Source organism: Oryza sativa, chromosome 1, assembly GCF_034140825.1.
Source record: "Oryza sativa Japonica Group chromosome 1, ASM3414082v1".
Lineage (NCBI taxonomy): Eukaryota > Viridiplantae > Streptophyta > Magnoliopsida > Poales > Poaceae > Oryza > Oryza sativa.
Window position 1 is genome coordinate 2,197,941 of NC_089035.1, and position 16,581 is coordinate 2,214,521.

The following is a 16,581-nucleotide window of genomic DNA, read 5'->3' on the forward strand; positions in this document are numbered from 1 at the left end:
GCCCGAGGGAGTAGGCCCAAGTGACGCGCCAGCAGCAGCTGTCGCCTCAGCCTGGCGAGACCGGGCGGCCTCCTCCCGAGCAGCTTCTTCGGCTTGGCGAGCCCGGGCGGCCTCCTCCCGAGCAGCTTCCTCCGCTTGGCGAACCCGGGCGGCCTCCCGGGCGGCCTCTTCAGCTTCCCGAAGGCGGGCTGCGGCTTCACGCCGGTCAGACTCTCGCCTCCGCTCCTCTGCGGCCGCTGGATCTTCGGCCTCGGACTGGCCGGATTTGGGGTGGCGGGAGGAATGCGACGGGACATCGCTGAAGCAGAAGAAAAAACCAAAAGACGAACAAAATGAGTAAGAAAAAACTTCTCTTTGGGAGAAAGGTGGTTGCAATGAGAGTGAGACGAACCTGCGAGGGGGTCGGTTGAATGACCACCTTGGAGGAGAAATCAGGTTCCCCCGGCATGGTTCCGTCTCCCCCGTCTTGCGGAGCCGTTTCTTCTTGCGCTCCCCCTCGGGCTGCGACGTCGGCGCGGCCCCCTCCGGGCGCCGACTGTTGGCACGCGCCGCCCCGCCCCCTCGGGGAGGAGATGGGGGAGGTGTTCCTCCCAGCTTCCTCTTCCCCTGGGCGTCGGCAGGGCGGCTGCTCCCCGAGCCCCCGGCGCGGGGCCCAGAAGCACGACCCCCTCCTGGGGCAGATTGTTCCCCTCGGCGGCGCTCGCCCGCGCCGTCGTGGCCCTTAGGGGCTCTCTCCTCTGAGGCCCCGACCTCCATCATAATGGTTAGAATGGAGGCGCGGTCGGGATCGCTGCAGAGGGGGAGGATCTCCTGAGGAATGCGAGATGCCTCCGCGGAGCTAAGATTCAGCACCCTTTGGACCACGATCTTGAAGTCCTCGGGAGCCCAATCCCATCTGGCTCCCTGGTGGGTCCGCATGTAGTCTTCAGGCCCAGTGTACTCCCAGGCGTTCCGGGCGCGCCGTTGGAGCGGCGCAATCCGGCGACGGAGGTAATCGCCGTACACCATGGCCCCGGTGAGCCCCTGGGATCGCAGGCCCGCCAGGCGGTCGAGGACGGCGTCGTAGTCCTCCCCCAGATCTACCGGTGCCCGCCAGCTGGAGACCTGCGCCGGGGGCTGGCTTGGAAGTCGGAGGCGCGCTTCGTTGGCGAGGGGGGTGTAGAACCAGTCGCTCTTCCAGTCGTCCCACTTCTTGCGAAGGCCGCAGGGGATGTAGCGGTTCAACACCGGCCCCCGCGGCTGGAAGTAGCAGCCGCCAACCACCGACGGCGGTGACACCGACTGCACGGTGAAGAACCACCGGAACAGCTGAAGAGAGGGGCGCACCCCGATGAACATCTCGCACAGATGCGCGAAGATGGCCAATGTCATCACCGCATTGGGGGTGAGGTGCGCCATCTGGAGGTCATAGAACTCCAGGACATCCATGAAGAAATGAGGAAATGGCGGGACCAGCCCAGCCATCGCGAAGGGGAGGAAGAAGATGGACCGCCCCGGGTAGTCTGGTGCCGGGCGCCCCTCGCCCAGCATCACTATCTCCCGACCGGTGGCGGACTCCGGCATGAAGCGGCGCGGCAGTCCGGCGTGCCTCTCATTCACGATGCGGGAAGGCGGTAGTACACTGCCGTCGAGCAGAGCAGAGCCCCGTGCCATGGCGGCGGAGGAAGAGATGATTGAGAACGAGCGCGTGTGGCGAAAGTAGGGCGTAGCAGAGAAAGAGTTAGAGCTCAGGTGGCGAAGGCAAGAGGAACAATGGCGAAAGGAAGGAAGCAAATCCTTTTCTCGATGCTTTTATACCCTTGCCATCGCTGGGCCTGACTCCTCGTTTCTCGCGCCCACTACCTCGCTCCCTCGTATCTCGCTATCTCGCTCCCTCGTTTCCCGTGCCCACGCTTCCACTAATCCCATTCGCCCGCTTACGGCGCATTGAGTGGATATGCGGTTGTGGCAATCGAAATGGATTGTATCGTGCGCGCGTTAATTACGCTCGCCGACCGAAGCGGCGTTACCATATCTCCGGGCGAGACGAATCTGCTCATCCAGATTCGCGCGCTGCTCAAGTGGTGTGGCAGTCTTGAATAGACCGCCCATTATGGACAACCAAAGTTACCAATACCAATGTGCATGGATTGAGACCGTTCGGTATTTTGCCCAACTACGGAGACCGGTCCCACCTGTCACAGGGTGGCGTCACACCTGACCGCTTCCCTTGGGAAGGGAAATTGCTCTGGCATAACGCCGGGGGCTACTGTCGGTGATATGGGACCGGGAGTATCATGACTAGAGGCTTGAGGCAGACACAATCGCCCACGTGGCCTGGCACCTTCGGGGACGTCGGGCCCGAGGGTGAGGTGTCCGCCCTCCTCCTGATTTCCCCCGAGGGGGGGTCGGGTTGCGTTTGCCCCGGCCCCGAGGGCCGAGGCACCCCGACCCCCTTAAGGAAGTCTGCGCCACATATATGGGATAAGTGAGCACAGCTGTGCTCACCTAACAGCATTTATTGCAGTCTGGTCAAGCGTGTCACACTGCATGCAGCGCAGTACGGCGCGTTCCTTTATCCGGTCTGTGACCAGTCACAGACCGGTCAGATCACGGGTTAGGTGGCGACTGGCGGTCTGACGCACGCCTTACCCCATCCCGTCAAGGTGTGAGTTTCTAAGCACTCGTCCCCAGCTGGAGCTAGCGTGTTACATCCCAGAGATGGCACGTTAACTCCGATCGATATATACCAGGCTTCATCCTAACCATTACAGGCAAGGTGTTACACAAGGAAGGGCAAACATGCATGTTGTTAAACTGACGCGTGGTGGACAAGAATGACCGGTCTGGCACTGGTCGCGTCAGCAACGGGCAGCCACGATCCCACGTTGCGCCTGTCGTCGCCGGGAGTGGAGGTAGGTGTGGGCTGTCCCATCGGAGTGTCATTCGGACAGCAACCATACCAATCTCCGTCCATAAAGAGAAGAAAAGTCCAGTTTGGAAAGGGGAGGGGTGCATGTGGTATCCCCTTGAAGTATAAAAGGAGGACCTTGCCCATAGAGAGGGGGTTGGGTGGATTCTTTTCCAGATTTAGAGCTTAGAACGGGGGGGGGGAGTTGGCTCACACTTTGTAGCTCATTCATACACAAATCCACAAAAACACAGGAGTAGGGTATTACGCATGGCAGCGGCCCGAACCTGTATACATCGCCGTGTCTCGTGTGTCTTGCGGGCAGACGATCTTTCCAGATACAGAGGGAGAGCGAGAGCTTGAGATCTCACCCTAAGCCCCCGGCCGAACTGGCAAAGGGGGGCCTGCGCGGTCTCCCGGTGAGGAGCCACGAGCTCCGTCAGAGTGATATACCAACTGCTTTGTAAAATATGATGAGTGATATAGCAAAATAGCTATAAAGAAGCTTGTATATTGTGAATAAAGAAATTTCCAAAGTATTGGGCATACGCCATGCGCACACTGCTTTAACAGATGTGCTTAAGTCCCTAGAAGACACACGGTTTCACCACACCTGGAAATATATGGCATATGTGGTGTAAAATCCGAGTAAATAAACTCATAAAGGATTTACCAACCGCCTAGAAAATGACCACAATATATAATCAGCCTAAGCCATAATATTGGTCAATAAAAATGCACACTTACGTGGCAAAAAGCAATGATATTGTATCCAATCAATTGCTTAAAAACCCAAACAGCACCTTGACTTATATAAAAAAGTCAGCGGGACAGCTATATAAAGCTTTACTGTTTGACACCTTTTAAGATGCATTGTACCAACTCCTAAAAAGTTGAGTAACTGCGGTATAAAAGGATTTTAAGGTATTGGGCACTTGATCACGCGCACTTTGGCCTAAGCAAAAAGTGCCTAAGTCCCTAAAAGAACGTAACAGGCCACACCTGAAAATATGGGCTGCAGACATATTAGGCCTAGGCCAAAAAATATGCCTTCGACACCCTTTAAAGGATGACGCATGTAACATGCTCCCGAGTAATAAATCTTCCGGGTAATATAGACCAAGTGTAGCTCATATGAATAGCTTCTGATCTGAATGATTATCCCTTATGGGATACTCCAAAATAAATATAATAATTGAATCCCGACTGGCGCAAGTATTCGGTTGTAACCCTTATGGGGAATAATAAATAGTCCAGTCTTTAAACATAGAAAATAGACCCATGATCATGAATCCATATTGCATGTATCCAGAGCAAGTCCAAATTGAAGGTATGATACTTGTGTTTGAACTAGTAAGCCCCTGAGCACGTAGTCACAATTGTTCATTGATGGTAGCTGACGCAATTGGCATAGAGACAAGACGACCAATACAGAGATAATATTGCCCAGCAGAGGTGGCAAAAATATTGGTGGTAGTGAAGATAGTGATACCAATCAAAAGTGATGAAGTTGCACAGCCGTGGAGGCGAAGAAACCAGTCGGCAGCAGTCAGATCAGCCAACAATGAATATGAAGGCGCTCAGCAATAAAGTTGTGTAACTATGGCAGCGAAATAATCAGTCGGTGACAGACGAGGCAAATCAAAGGCGATGACGAAATCCACCAATCATGAAGATGAAGAAAATACTTGACGACGACAAACGCAACCGACATGATGAAGATGACGATGTCGGTGATCCAGCCAACAGCAGTGTAGCAACCAATGATAATGACAAAGACGCTCATCAGCATTTGCATAGTAGGTCAACCGTGAAGGTGAAATAATAAGTCGGCGAAAACATAATCATCCATTAGCAACAGCAGAGATGTCAGGGTCGATGAAGCAGAGGTGCTGGTGATGATGTCAGTGACAATAATCCATCAAATTAATGTTATAACTGTTGTAGATGCTTCACTTGGAGGAGAGTTGATGTTGTTGCCCAACTCGTCTAAACCGAAATATTTGAAGTTGTTGAAGTAGAATGTCTGCTCCGAAGCAAAGATGAAGATAATGACTCCTGGAGTTGACTCGTGGGTTGATGAATTGACATAAAATTTGTCAAATTTTGAGCCTTGTATTTGTGTAGCCCCCGACTCTTTGATTAGTTGGGAAACAACTGAACATAGAGTCGAGAACTGTAGCTTCTTGTCGTCGAATAGTCATTGCTTGATTGAAGATATGTGTTGAAGATGTCCAAGTAGAAATCCTGAATATTGGAGAGCCACTTGTTGTAGTAAAATAACATGGCATTGCATGCCGAGATGTCGAGGTTCACAAAGACGTCGTGGTTGGTGAAGTAGTAAAACTTGCGAAGTAGCAACAATAGAGTTTCCCGGTGCCGAAGATAATAAAGATGAAGTCGCTCCACCATGATGACAAAGTTGTATTGCCGTAATGAAGTGAACACAAGTCGGCGGCAACAGAAGCAAACCGGTAGTGAAGACGCGCAGTTGTGAAGATAAAAGCACCAGTCGGCGACAGCATAACCAGTCGGCGACGGAAAACGATGATGTTTATCAGTAGTGGTAGCTGTCTAAACCAGACGTAGAGGTGAGGGCACTAGTCAGCAGCAGACGAGACGACCGGCGATGAAGATGGTAAGGCCAATCAACACTGGCAGAATCATGCAGCCATGGAAGTGAAGAAACCAGTCGGCAGTCATGGCAAACGTAGGCAGCTTGTGTTGAAGATACTGATGCCTATTAGTAGTGACAGCGATGTAGCCGGCCGTGAAGAAGATAGCATCAGTTGGCGTTATAACAGGCCAGCCGTGCAGGCGGTGACACCAGTCAGCGGCGGATGCGGCGGCCGGTCGGTGAAGACGTAGACGCCCAACAACGGCGGCATAAAGGCCAGCCGTGCAGGTGGAAACACCAGTCGGCGGCGGCGAAGGCAAGCCGGTCGGTGAAGACGTAGACGCCCAACAACGGCGGCATAAAGGCCAGCCGTGCAGGCGAGGACATCGGTCGGCGGCGACAAAGGCAAGCCGGTCGGTGAAGACGTAGGCGCCCAACAACGGCGGCATAATAGGCCAGCCGTGCAGGCGAGGACACCAGTCGGCGGCGACGAAGGCAAGCCGGTCGGTGAAGACGTAGACGCCCAACTACGGCGGCATAAAGGCCAGCCGTGCAAGCGGAAACACCAGTCGGCGGCGGCGAAGGCAAGCCGGTCGGTGAAGACGTAGACGCCCAACAACGGCGGCATAAAGGCCAGCCGTGCAGGCGGAAACACCAGTCGGCGGCGGCGAAGGCAAGCCGGTCGGTGAAGACGTAGACGCCCAACAACGGCGGCATAGAGGCCAGCCGTGCAGGCGGAAACACCAGTCGGCGGCGGCGAAGGCAAGCCGGTCGGTGAAGACGTAGACGCCCAACAACGGCGGCATAAAGGCCAGCCGTGCAGGCGAGGACATCGGTCGGCGGCGACGAAGGCAAGCCGGTCGGTAAAGACGTAGACGCCCAACAACGGCGGCATAATAGGCCAGCCGTGCAGGCGGAAACACCAGTCGGCGGCAGTCGAGGCGGCCGGTCGGTGAAGACGTAGACGCCCAACAACGGCGGCATAATAAGTCAGCCGTGCAGGCGGAAGCACCAGCCGGCGGCAGACGAGGCAGCCGGTCGGTGAAGACGTAGACGCCCAACAACGGCGGCATAAAGGCCAGCCGTGCAGGCGGAAACACCAGTCGGCGGCGGTCGAGGCGGCCGGTCGGTGAAGACGTAGACGCCCAACAACGGCGGCATAAAGGCCAGCCGTGCAGGCGGAAACACCAGTCGGCAGCGGCGAAGGCAAGCCGGTCGGTGAAGACGTAGACGCCCAACAACGGCGGCATAATAGGCCAGCCGTGCAGGCGGAAACACCAGTCGGCGGCGGTCGAGGCGGCCGGTCGGTGAAGACGTAGACGCCCAACAACGGCGGCATAAAGGCCAGCCGTTCAGGCGGAAACACCAGTCGGCGGCGGTCGAGGCGGCCGGTCGGTGAAGACGTAGACGCCCAACAACGGCGGCATAATAGGCCAGCCGTGCAGGCGGAAACACCAGTCGGCGGCGGTCGAGGCGGCCGGTCGGTGAAGACGTAGACGCCCAACAACGGCGGCATAAAGGCCAGCCGTTCAGGCGGAAACACCAGTCGGCGGCGGTCGAGGCGGCCGGTCGGTGAAGACGTAGACGCCCAACAACGGCGGCATAAAGGCCAGCCGTGCAGGCGGAAACACCAGTCGGCGGCGGCGAAGGCAAGCCGGTCGGTGAAGACGTAGACGCCCAACAACGGCGGCATAATAGGCCAGCCGTGCAGGCGGAAACACCAGTCGGCGGCGGTCGAGGCGAGCCGGTGGTGATGTTCTGACTGATCCATTCCTGGAGCGTAAGAGATAAGCTTAAAGCCATGAATCCCTTTTATGCATATCTGGATCTGGATCCTGCAGAACAAACATATAGGATGAGTAGTATCTGATATAAATATAATACTCGAGAAAAAATCAAGTATTTTAAAATATTTATAAATATGTATTTCTCCTCTTGTCAATTTTGATTTCCCCGAGCAGATGACTCTGTACGTTTAAACACTCTGCCCGACTAGTCATAACCACCAAGCATCGGGAGTCGGCCTAGGCGCTTCCCAAACATGCATATGAGTGACATGAGTTTGTCATTAATGGAACAAAGTTTCACGGATCAGAGTTTACTACTCGGGTACTTTTGCAATTGTTAAGAGCAGAAAATAAATTTATCTCATCTCTATACTTTTGATTTATTCCGAATAATACTTAGCACCTTGCGTTACTCGGTCCATCCAACGAGCCCCCGGGTGCTAGGAATCGGCCCAAAGGCAACCATCCATTGGCAAACCAAACGGAAAGCATAGGAAGATAGAACTCCATAACTCGATAGGTACTTTTGTACTCAGATTATGTCGCAAGCAATCAAGATAAATATTATGAAATTTGTTTAAAAAATATGATATAACATCAATAGCCCCCGACTCACTAATCAACGGCGAACCAGTTGATGTAGTGAGGCAGAGGAAGAGCAAAATATCATATAAAGAATCAATGATGACTTAGCTTTGTCGTATTCCCTCGGTGACAGCAGAAGTAGCCGATGTGGGAACGAAGCAGTCCATCAATGGTGACAAAAACACCAGTCGGCGCCAGTGGAACCAAGCCAGTGGTGTAGATAATGAAGCCCATTAACGGAGGCGAAGTCCACCAACCGTATAGGCAAAAACACCAGTCGGCGCCAGTGGAACCAAGCCAGTGGTGTAGATAATGAAGCCCATTAACGGCGGCGAAGTCCACCAACCGTATAGGCAAAAACACCAGTCGGCGGCGGCGAAGGCCAGCCGGTCGGCGAAGACGTGGACGCCCATGAACGGTGGTGTGACCAACCAACCGTATAGGCGAGGACACCAGTCGGCGGCGACGGAGGCGGGCCGGCGGTGAGGTCGTAGACGCCCAACAGCGGCGGCATAATAGGCCAGCCGTGTAGGCGGAGGCACCACTCGGCGGCGACGGAGGCGGGCCGGCGGTGACGTCGTAGACGCCCAACAGCGGCGGCATAATAGGCCAGCCATGTAGGCGGAGGCACCACTCGGCGGCGACGGAGGCGGGCCGGCGGTGAAGTCGTAGACGCCCAACAGCGGCGGCATAATAGGCCAGCCATGTAGGCGGAGGCACCACTCGGCGGCGACGGAGGCAGGCCGGCGGTGAAGTCGTAGACGCCCAACAGCGGCGGCATAATAGGCCAGCCGTGTAGGCGGAGGCACCAGTCGGCGGCGACGGAGGCAGGCCGGCGGTGAAGTCGTAGACGCCCAACAGCGGCGGCATAATAGGCCAGCCGTGTAGGCGGAGGCACCAGTCGGCGGCGACGGAGGCAGGCCGGCGGTGAAGTCGTAGACGCCCAACAGCGGCGGCATAATAGGCCAGCCGTGTAGGCGGAGGCATCACTCGGCGGCGACGGAGGCAGGCCGGCGGTGAAGTCGTAGACGCCCAACAGCGGCGGCATAATAGGCCAGCCGTGTAGGCGGAGGCACCAGTCGGCGGCGACGGAGGCAGGCCGGCGGTGAAGTCGTAGACGCCCAACAACGGCGGCATAATAGGCCAGCCGTGTAGGCGGAGGCACCACTCGGCGGCGACGGAGGCAGGCCGGCGGTGAAGATGTAAACGCCCAGCAACGGTGGTGTGACCAACCAACCATATAGGCGAAGACACCAGTCGGCGGCGACGGAGGCAGGCCGGCGGTGAAGATGTAGACGCCCAACAACGGTGGTGTGACCAACCAACCGTATAGGCGAAGACACCAGTCGGCGGCGACGGAGGCAGGCCGGCGGTGAAGATATAGACGCCCAACAACGGCGGCATAATAGGCCAGCCGTGTAGACGGAGGCACCAATCGGCGGCGACGGAGGCAGGCCGGCGGTGAAGATGTAGACGCCCAACAACGGTGGTGTGACCAACCAACCATATAGGCGAAGACACCAGTCGGCGGCGACGGAGGCAGGCCGGCGGTGAAGTCGTTGTTGTTATCAGCAATGGCGGTGGCGAAGACAAGCCGGCAGAGTGGACTCGCGGCCGATCGACCGGAAAGCTGAGACGCCTCGAGTCCATGACCAGCATCAATCGCCTCAATAGTGCCGCGTAATTATATGCGAACAACAACAAAAAATAGCAAGAGATTAATCTGAGATTAAAAATCAATATGATAAATAATGATAAAAATCAGATTGAGTTTCCCCCTGACTGATTTGGATCAAGTTAGAGAAGAGGAGCTTGAAGAAGTGGTCGACGGAAAGGAAGTGAAAACTCCCAAAGCGAAAACGAAGTCGGCGACTCATGAAATTGATTCCATCGCGCTCGTTGATAGGAAACTCGACGCAACCCCTACCTGGCGCGCCAACTGTCGAAACATGATTTCGGCAATAATAAAAGGGGGTAGCGCACGAGACCTAAAAGTGGATGGATGCGGAGACAAAGGATTTAGACAGGTTCAGGCCCTCTCAATGAGAGGTAATACCCTACTCCTGTTTGGGGATTTGAATCCGCCGGGTGTAGTATAGATCTGACGATCAGGTTGTGTCATCATACCCCCTAGAGGGCCTCCTGCCCACCTTATATAGGATGGGGGGCAGGATTACAAGATAGAAACCTTAACCAATACGGTATCGGTTTCCTAAATCTACTTTACAATATTATCAAACCAGGACTTTAGGCCGTTCCGTAATATACAAGGAAACGTAACACCCAAGTCATGATCTGTTACATATTACATAGATATAAGTTATCCCCTATGACTAGTCGGATAACCATGCCGTATGGGTATGGGGTACCCATAATATCCACAGACTGGTAATCAACGTTGATGGGACCGCTTTACCGGCCGATAGCCATTGTTGTCATGTTGCACCACAAGAAAACAAATGACAAATTAAACCCTTTGTTTTAGAGTCGTTGTGCTTGTGCAGTTCAATCTCACTGTGCTTATCCTGACAATATAGTTTTGTTTTTTACGATAAATTCTCTTCTACTTTATTAAAGTATTCCATTTAATTAACATCTTAAACTATTTTTCGGTTTATTTTTTTGTCATTTTTAGTTTAGTTACTTAAAAAGGTTCACTTTTTTCTATAATAGAATAGTATTTAATTTGGTTTTGTTTCCTTGTATATAAGTACTTTTTAACTAAGTGAGAATTTTGATGCATTGCAACTTGTGCCTCAACTTTTTTTTCTCTGGATTTCGTATTCAGTTTCTGCATACTAAACTTTCATGAAAGATATATCTTGGAACTATTGTATAGCACAGGTTATATTCTCATTAATGGCTCTACAAAATGACCAAAAATATTTTAGAATGCTAAGTGAAGCAAGGAATAGTTGAAGGGAGTAAAAATATGTTTCCCTATTTTTTAATTTAGGGTGTGTTTGAGAAAAGAGAAATGAGAAGATTAAACAACTTTCTTATAGAAATGTAAAAAAAAAACACACATGTTTAGTACTCGGATGTTTAGTTCGTGAAGCATCCGAGTGAAAGATGGATTTCTTCTCCCTTTATCCTCCTAACGAACGCATCCACACTACTGTATAATCATCTGAATTAGTCTTTTTTTAATTTTCTCCTTTCATCTGAACAGCATGATAACAATAATTAATGGAGATACCGTAGTTATATATATGGAAATTTAGGAAATAATTTAGCAGTGATCGACTGCATGAATAAATACTCTGAAACGACATACTTATATCTGCAAGTTGCGGAAAATAATTAAATTAAGCTAGCTACTCTGGATAAGTCCTGCACGAAATTCATTCAGCAGAACAGTCAATACCGTTTGTTTCCTCAATTCTTATACTAGTGTGAAACCATGCCGCTGAAAGACCAGGATGGTTGCATAAGGAAGTCCTGGCCATATTGAAAGAAGAGCAATGCATTATGCATATATGTCTGAAATAATGAAAAAGATAGGTTGAAAACAGTAAGTTGATTGTTAGTGCATATTTATATATATATTCAGGATTTTTAAACTAATTAATGAAAAAAAAATGAGGAGTACCAAAGAAGATATTCTCCTATGCATATCCATCCCCTTGGGTTCCTACCTAGTACGGCCGGACAGGCAACATTGTAACATGCATCAAGTACATTGCATCACACCCCCAATAAAGCATCCACATCACCATCCAGCAACTTGCATGAAACAAAAAAAATTAATTAATAAAAAAATCTACTAGCACCTCCCAACCACCTGTAATATGGTGCTTTGATAGGGACCAAAATAACAAACAAAAAAAAGAATTCCAAAAAGACATGGTCGATCACTTTTCATAAAAAAAAGCACAGATATACTACCATTAAATTATTGTAATTAACTAGGCTCAAGATAGATAGACGTCGTCTCTACTACTCCTACTAGAAAACATATCTTTGTCCAAGCAAATTAACAAAATCAAATATAGCAAGAACACGTTTAATTTTGTACACATGCTGCGTTTGGGTTGGTCCAAATAAAATACAAAGACCAGTGTCTATATATACAGAGCACACGCCCACAGCAACTATCACTCTTCATCATCATCTTCTTTGGCTTCTCCCTCTTCACTGCCCTAATTACAACCCATTTGCTTATCTCTCTCCTCTCTCTCTCTCTCTCGCTGCAGCCATAGCTTAGCTAGAGCTAGAGCTTTCTTGGTGCCGAGATGGGGGTGGTCAGCTTCTCCTCGACTTCCTCCGGCGCGTCCACGGCCACCACCGAGTCCGGCGGCGCCGTGCGGATGTCGCCGGAGCCGGTGGTGGCGGTGGCGGCGGCGGCTCAACAGCTACCGGTGGTGAAGGGAGTTGACTCGGCGGATGAGGTGGTGACGTCGAGGCCGGCGGCGGCGGCGGCGCAGCAGTCGTCGCGGTACAAGGGGGTGGTGCCGCAGCCGAACGGGAGGTGGGGGGCGCAGATCTACGAGCGGCACGCGCGGGTGTGGCTCGGGACGTTCCCCGACGAGGAGGCGGCGGCGCGGGCCTACGACGTGGCGGCGCTCCGGTACCGGGGGCGCGACGCGGCCACCAACTTCCCCGGGGCCGCGGCGTCGGCCGCCGAGCTCGCGTTCCTCGCCGCGCACTCCAAGGCCGAGATCGTCGACATGCTCCGGAAGCACACCTACGCCGACGAGCTCCGCCAGGGGCTCCGCCGCGGCCGCGGCATGGGCGCCCGCGCCCAGCCCACGCCGTCGTGGGCGCGCGAGCCGCTGTTCGAGAAGGCCGTGACGCCCAGCGACGTCGGCAAGCTCAACCGCCTCGTGGTGCCCAAGCAGCACGCCGAGAAGCACTTCCCGCTCCGCCGCGCGGCGAGCTCCGACTCCGCCTCCGCCGCCGCCACCGGCAAGGGCGTGCTCCTCAACTTCGAGGACGGCGAGGGGAAGGTGTGGCGATTCCGGTACTCGTACTGGAACAGCAGCCAGAGCTACGTGCTGACCAAGGGGTGGAGCCGATTCGTGAGGGAGAAGGGCCTCCGCGCCGGCGACACCATAGTCTTCTCCCGCTCGGCGTACGGCCCCGACAAGCTGCTCTTCATCGACTGCAAGAAGAACAACGCGGCGGCGGCGACCACCACCTGCGCCGGCGACGAGAGGCCAACCACAAGCGGCGCCGAACCACGCGTCGTGAGGCTCTTCGGCGTCGACATCGCCGGCGGCGATTGCCGGAAGCGGGAGAGGGCGGTGGAGATGGGGCAAGAGGTCTTCCTACTGAAGAGGCAATGCGTGGTTCATCAGCGTACTCCTGCCCTAGGTGCCCTGCTGTTATAGCATCAAATCAAATTCATATATAGATCAAATCAAATCTTCTTCTCTTCCATCTTTTTTGTTGTTCATCGTCTGTTGTTTCATCTTCGATTTAGAGCTGTTCTATCTTCGACTTTCTTTTTTTGTTTTTTGTCTTTATTTTGCATAGAAGTTTGTCAGGTCAGAGATTGCAAATGATCGATCAAGATCGAGCTGTATATGTACAGCCTTATTAGGAAATTAAGTCTAGAGATCATTCAAGTATGTACAATTATCTAATAGTACATAGTAATAAGTTCTGTTTCTTTCCAAAGTTGTCTTCTTCTGTTCATCTGATGTGAATTGAATTAATTAGATTCCACAGAATTTTATTCTTCGCAAGATAATTGGTTATGCTGCACTTATTATTAATCGTACTATTTGCTGATGCTATGCGCTGAGTGCGTGTAACAATATTAATAACATGTGTAATCTATCATCAGAAGATATCATACATATATATGGAACACTAATTTGGGGATTCAGGACGACTTGCACATTTCTTTTTATATAATATTCAGAACACTCGCGCGCGCGCGCGCGCGCACACACACACAGATATATATATATATATATATATCTATATCTAGCTAGAAATTATTTGAGTTATTAACCTGATGATCTTTTTCTGGTACTTCCTCTCTTATATATCTCGAAACTGTGCTAAATTTAATTTTAGCACACTTGCTATTTGCTATTTCTTGGTTGAGCATTCAGATTGTTCGAATTGATCTCCATTTGCTATATATCGATTTAATAACTAGTAGTTACCACACTCTGGTAGTTTCAAACTTTTGTTTTGTTAATTAGACGAGTAATTCCCATATATCTGTACTCAAATGGAGCAAAGTGATCTATCTCTTGATGGAGTTTTCTACTTCGTTTTGTTGTATTCTATGTCACTGATCTTTAATTTGCATGTGGCCCATATTTTCTTAATTAGCTTTTTGTCGTAAACAAATTCCATTGTGGAATAGGGAAATCATATGTTACTTATCATGCACCTACAGTGTTTCCCCCCCAAAATCTATAACTACAGTGCTAGCTACCTGGGGTTACTATCTATAAAAAAGGTTACTTTTGCTTTAAATTGTTTCTGTTTATATTGTTCAAAGTTTTCTTTTATAATCTTTGGTTATTTGGCAATGTGATCATAACTGATACTTTCTTCACCAGTATAAATCAAGTGTGCCTTCACGACAACTGTAAAATGCGTTGTGTTTCAAGGGAAAAAGCTTCTCGCCGAAGAAATTTATTTTTATGTTCTTAGGAAGTATATTACGATCGAGGTTGAGTCATCTCCTAGTATGCGTTAGTCCAGATCTTTATTAATGCAAGTTATATTTTGGAAAATAATCTTACGAAACTAGGCCTATGTTTAGATCCTCCTCCTCAATGCAAAGCACTGGCTCGTCGTAAAACTAACTGTTTTGGATGGTAGTTAACCTATTCGTCATGCTTTTAGGACAGTCTAAATAGAGGCCTGGTCTCATAGGAATTATTTTTCGTATATTATAGTGTATAATTATGTTTCTTACCCTTCTATACGGTAGAAATGGAAGAGAATAAATTAATCCTTCAAAAATTTTATGCAATGAAAATATCTTTGTAGATGTACGTCATCATATTTTCCCCCAAATACATGTTATATAATATTTTGATAATATAATAAGTTAATATGTTGTAAAAGGTATAATACTAACTAAAGTATGAGAAAAAAAATGATGGTTTTATATTAGGTCTGAAGAAATTATTTTATTTTTCATTGTAGAAAATCTTTTCGCAGTCAAAAGCGATCATAGAACAAGCATACTTAAAAAAAAGATGGATATTGTAATATATATCATAAGTGCTAACATAACAACAAAATGTTGTTATTTATTTTAGATAATGGAATAGAATCTTGGCATTTGCTCAACGAGCTACATACAATTATTACACCAATTCAACCAAACACAAACACACCTCAACAAGTCATATGTTATTATTATTTAGTTACATATGTATGGTACTATCATGTTAGGGGCCTTCTTTCTACATATTTCGTAATAATGCCTAGCTTTATGAAAATTCATGTTTAAGCTTTACTTTCCTTCTTATCGATTAAGTTTGATGAGCTCAAAGACCAAAGAAATTTTACAATTGAAAAGTACTAATGTTTCATGTGCGCACATATTTCTCCCGATCATCACTATATATATATGTACCTCAAATCCAGGTAACAATATAACTCAAAAAGACAATCTAGGTATATTGAAGATATCTATACTATCCAATTAAATACTTATCTGTGCAATTCTAAAAGAAAGCAATGGTGGTAGCAATGAATCTACCACTCACTAAGTAATATTGTATACACACCGTCCCAAAATAAGTTCAGTTATATATATAAATATGGATTTACTAGCATGTGTATAGTTTATATTTATATGTGACAAAGCACGGGTATAAATGTAGCTAGTTGTTCCAAAATGGTATGTTCTCATCAAGGGTATTCTAAATTTCAAACAGAACTAGTGAAATTGGCCCGAGACATTACTACAAGATCACACACACAATGGGAAGTCGAAATCATCTCACTATTACTTGTAAGAAAGATTATTTTGTCATGAAAGAAATTAAATAGTACAACTAAATTAAATGGGTGTTGAACTGCCAAAATATAACAGCCAGTAAAGGATACTTTGTGAGATCGTAGGAAGTATTACTATGCATGAGGTGCATGTGGGTCCAACCGTCCAAGGGAAGTGCACAATTGTTCTCCTATATATATACATCTTGCTTTGCCTCTTGTAGGTACATACTACCTCCGTCCCATAATAATTGCATTTCTACCATTCAAATTTTGTCCCACAAAAATTGTATTTCTGATAAGATGAGACCCAACAAATGGAATTTGTAACCCAACCTTCCTTTTAATTAGTTTACATATGGAATGTGTGCCTCAACCTTCCTTTTAATAAAGTATACATATGGAATATGTGCATGCAATGTAGTTATTAAATAGGGTTATTGTGGTAAATTATGTTTGTTGTTAATCTATCTCTAATTCCCTAAAATTCAATTATTATGGGATGGATGTAGTAATAAGTAACTAATATTGCAAAACCCCCCAAAAAAAGTAACTTATATTGCACTAGTCGATCAAGATAGCATTAATGCTTATTTTACCTTGTTTACTACCAGCCCCATTTCCAAAAGACAAGTAATAATGAATAAAATAATTCACCCATGCATAACTCAAATTATTCAATGTCCTAAGGAAAAGCACAATGTAAGGCCACGTCGATTGTTAAGTCCTACGCCACTAACCTATAGCAAAAGGGAGTATTACATCTAATAAAAGGTTTTTTT

General features: G+C 49.1%; 1 protein-coding gene across 1 annotated transcript; it reads left to right on the forward strand.

Moving 5' to 3' along the window:
* Window positions 1-11,974: 11,974 nt before the first annotated feature.
* Window positions 11,975-13,501, forward strand: LOC4325479 (AP2/ERF and B3 domain-containing protein Os01g0141000-like). The gene has a single exon (NM_001401837.1). It carries the CDS (start codon window positions 12,115-12,117, stop codon window positions 13,210-13,212), a length of 1,098 nt encoding a protein of 365 aa, NP_001388766.1. The 5' UTR covers window positions 11,975-12,114; the 3' UTR covers window positions 13,213-13,501.
* The last annotated feature ends 3,080 nt before the right edge of the window (window positions 13,502-16,581 follow it).

Coding starts and splice junctions, on each gene's coding strand:
- LOC4325479 (NM_001401837.1), top strand. CDS start 12,115: ATGGGGGTGGTCAGCTTCTCCTCGACTTCCTCCGGCGCGTCCACGGCC.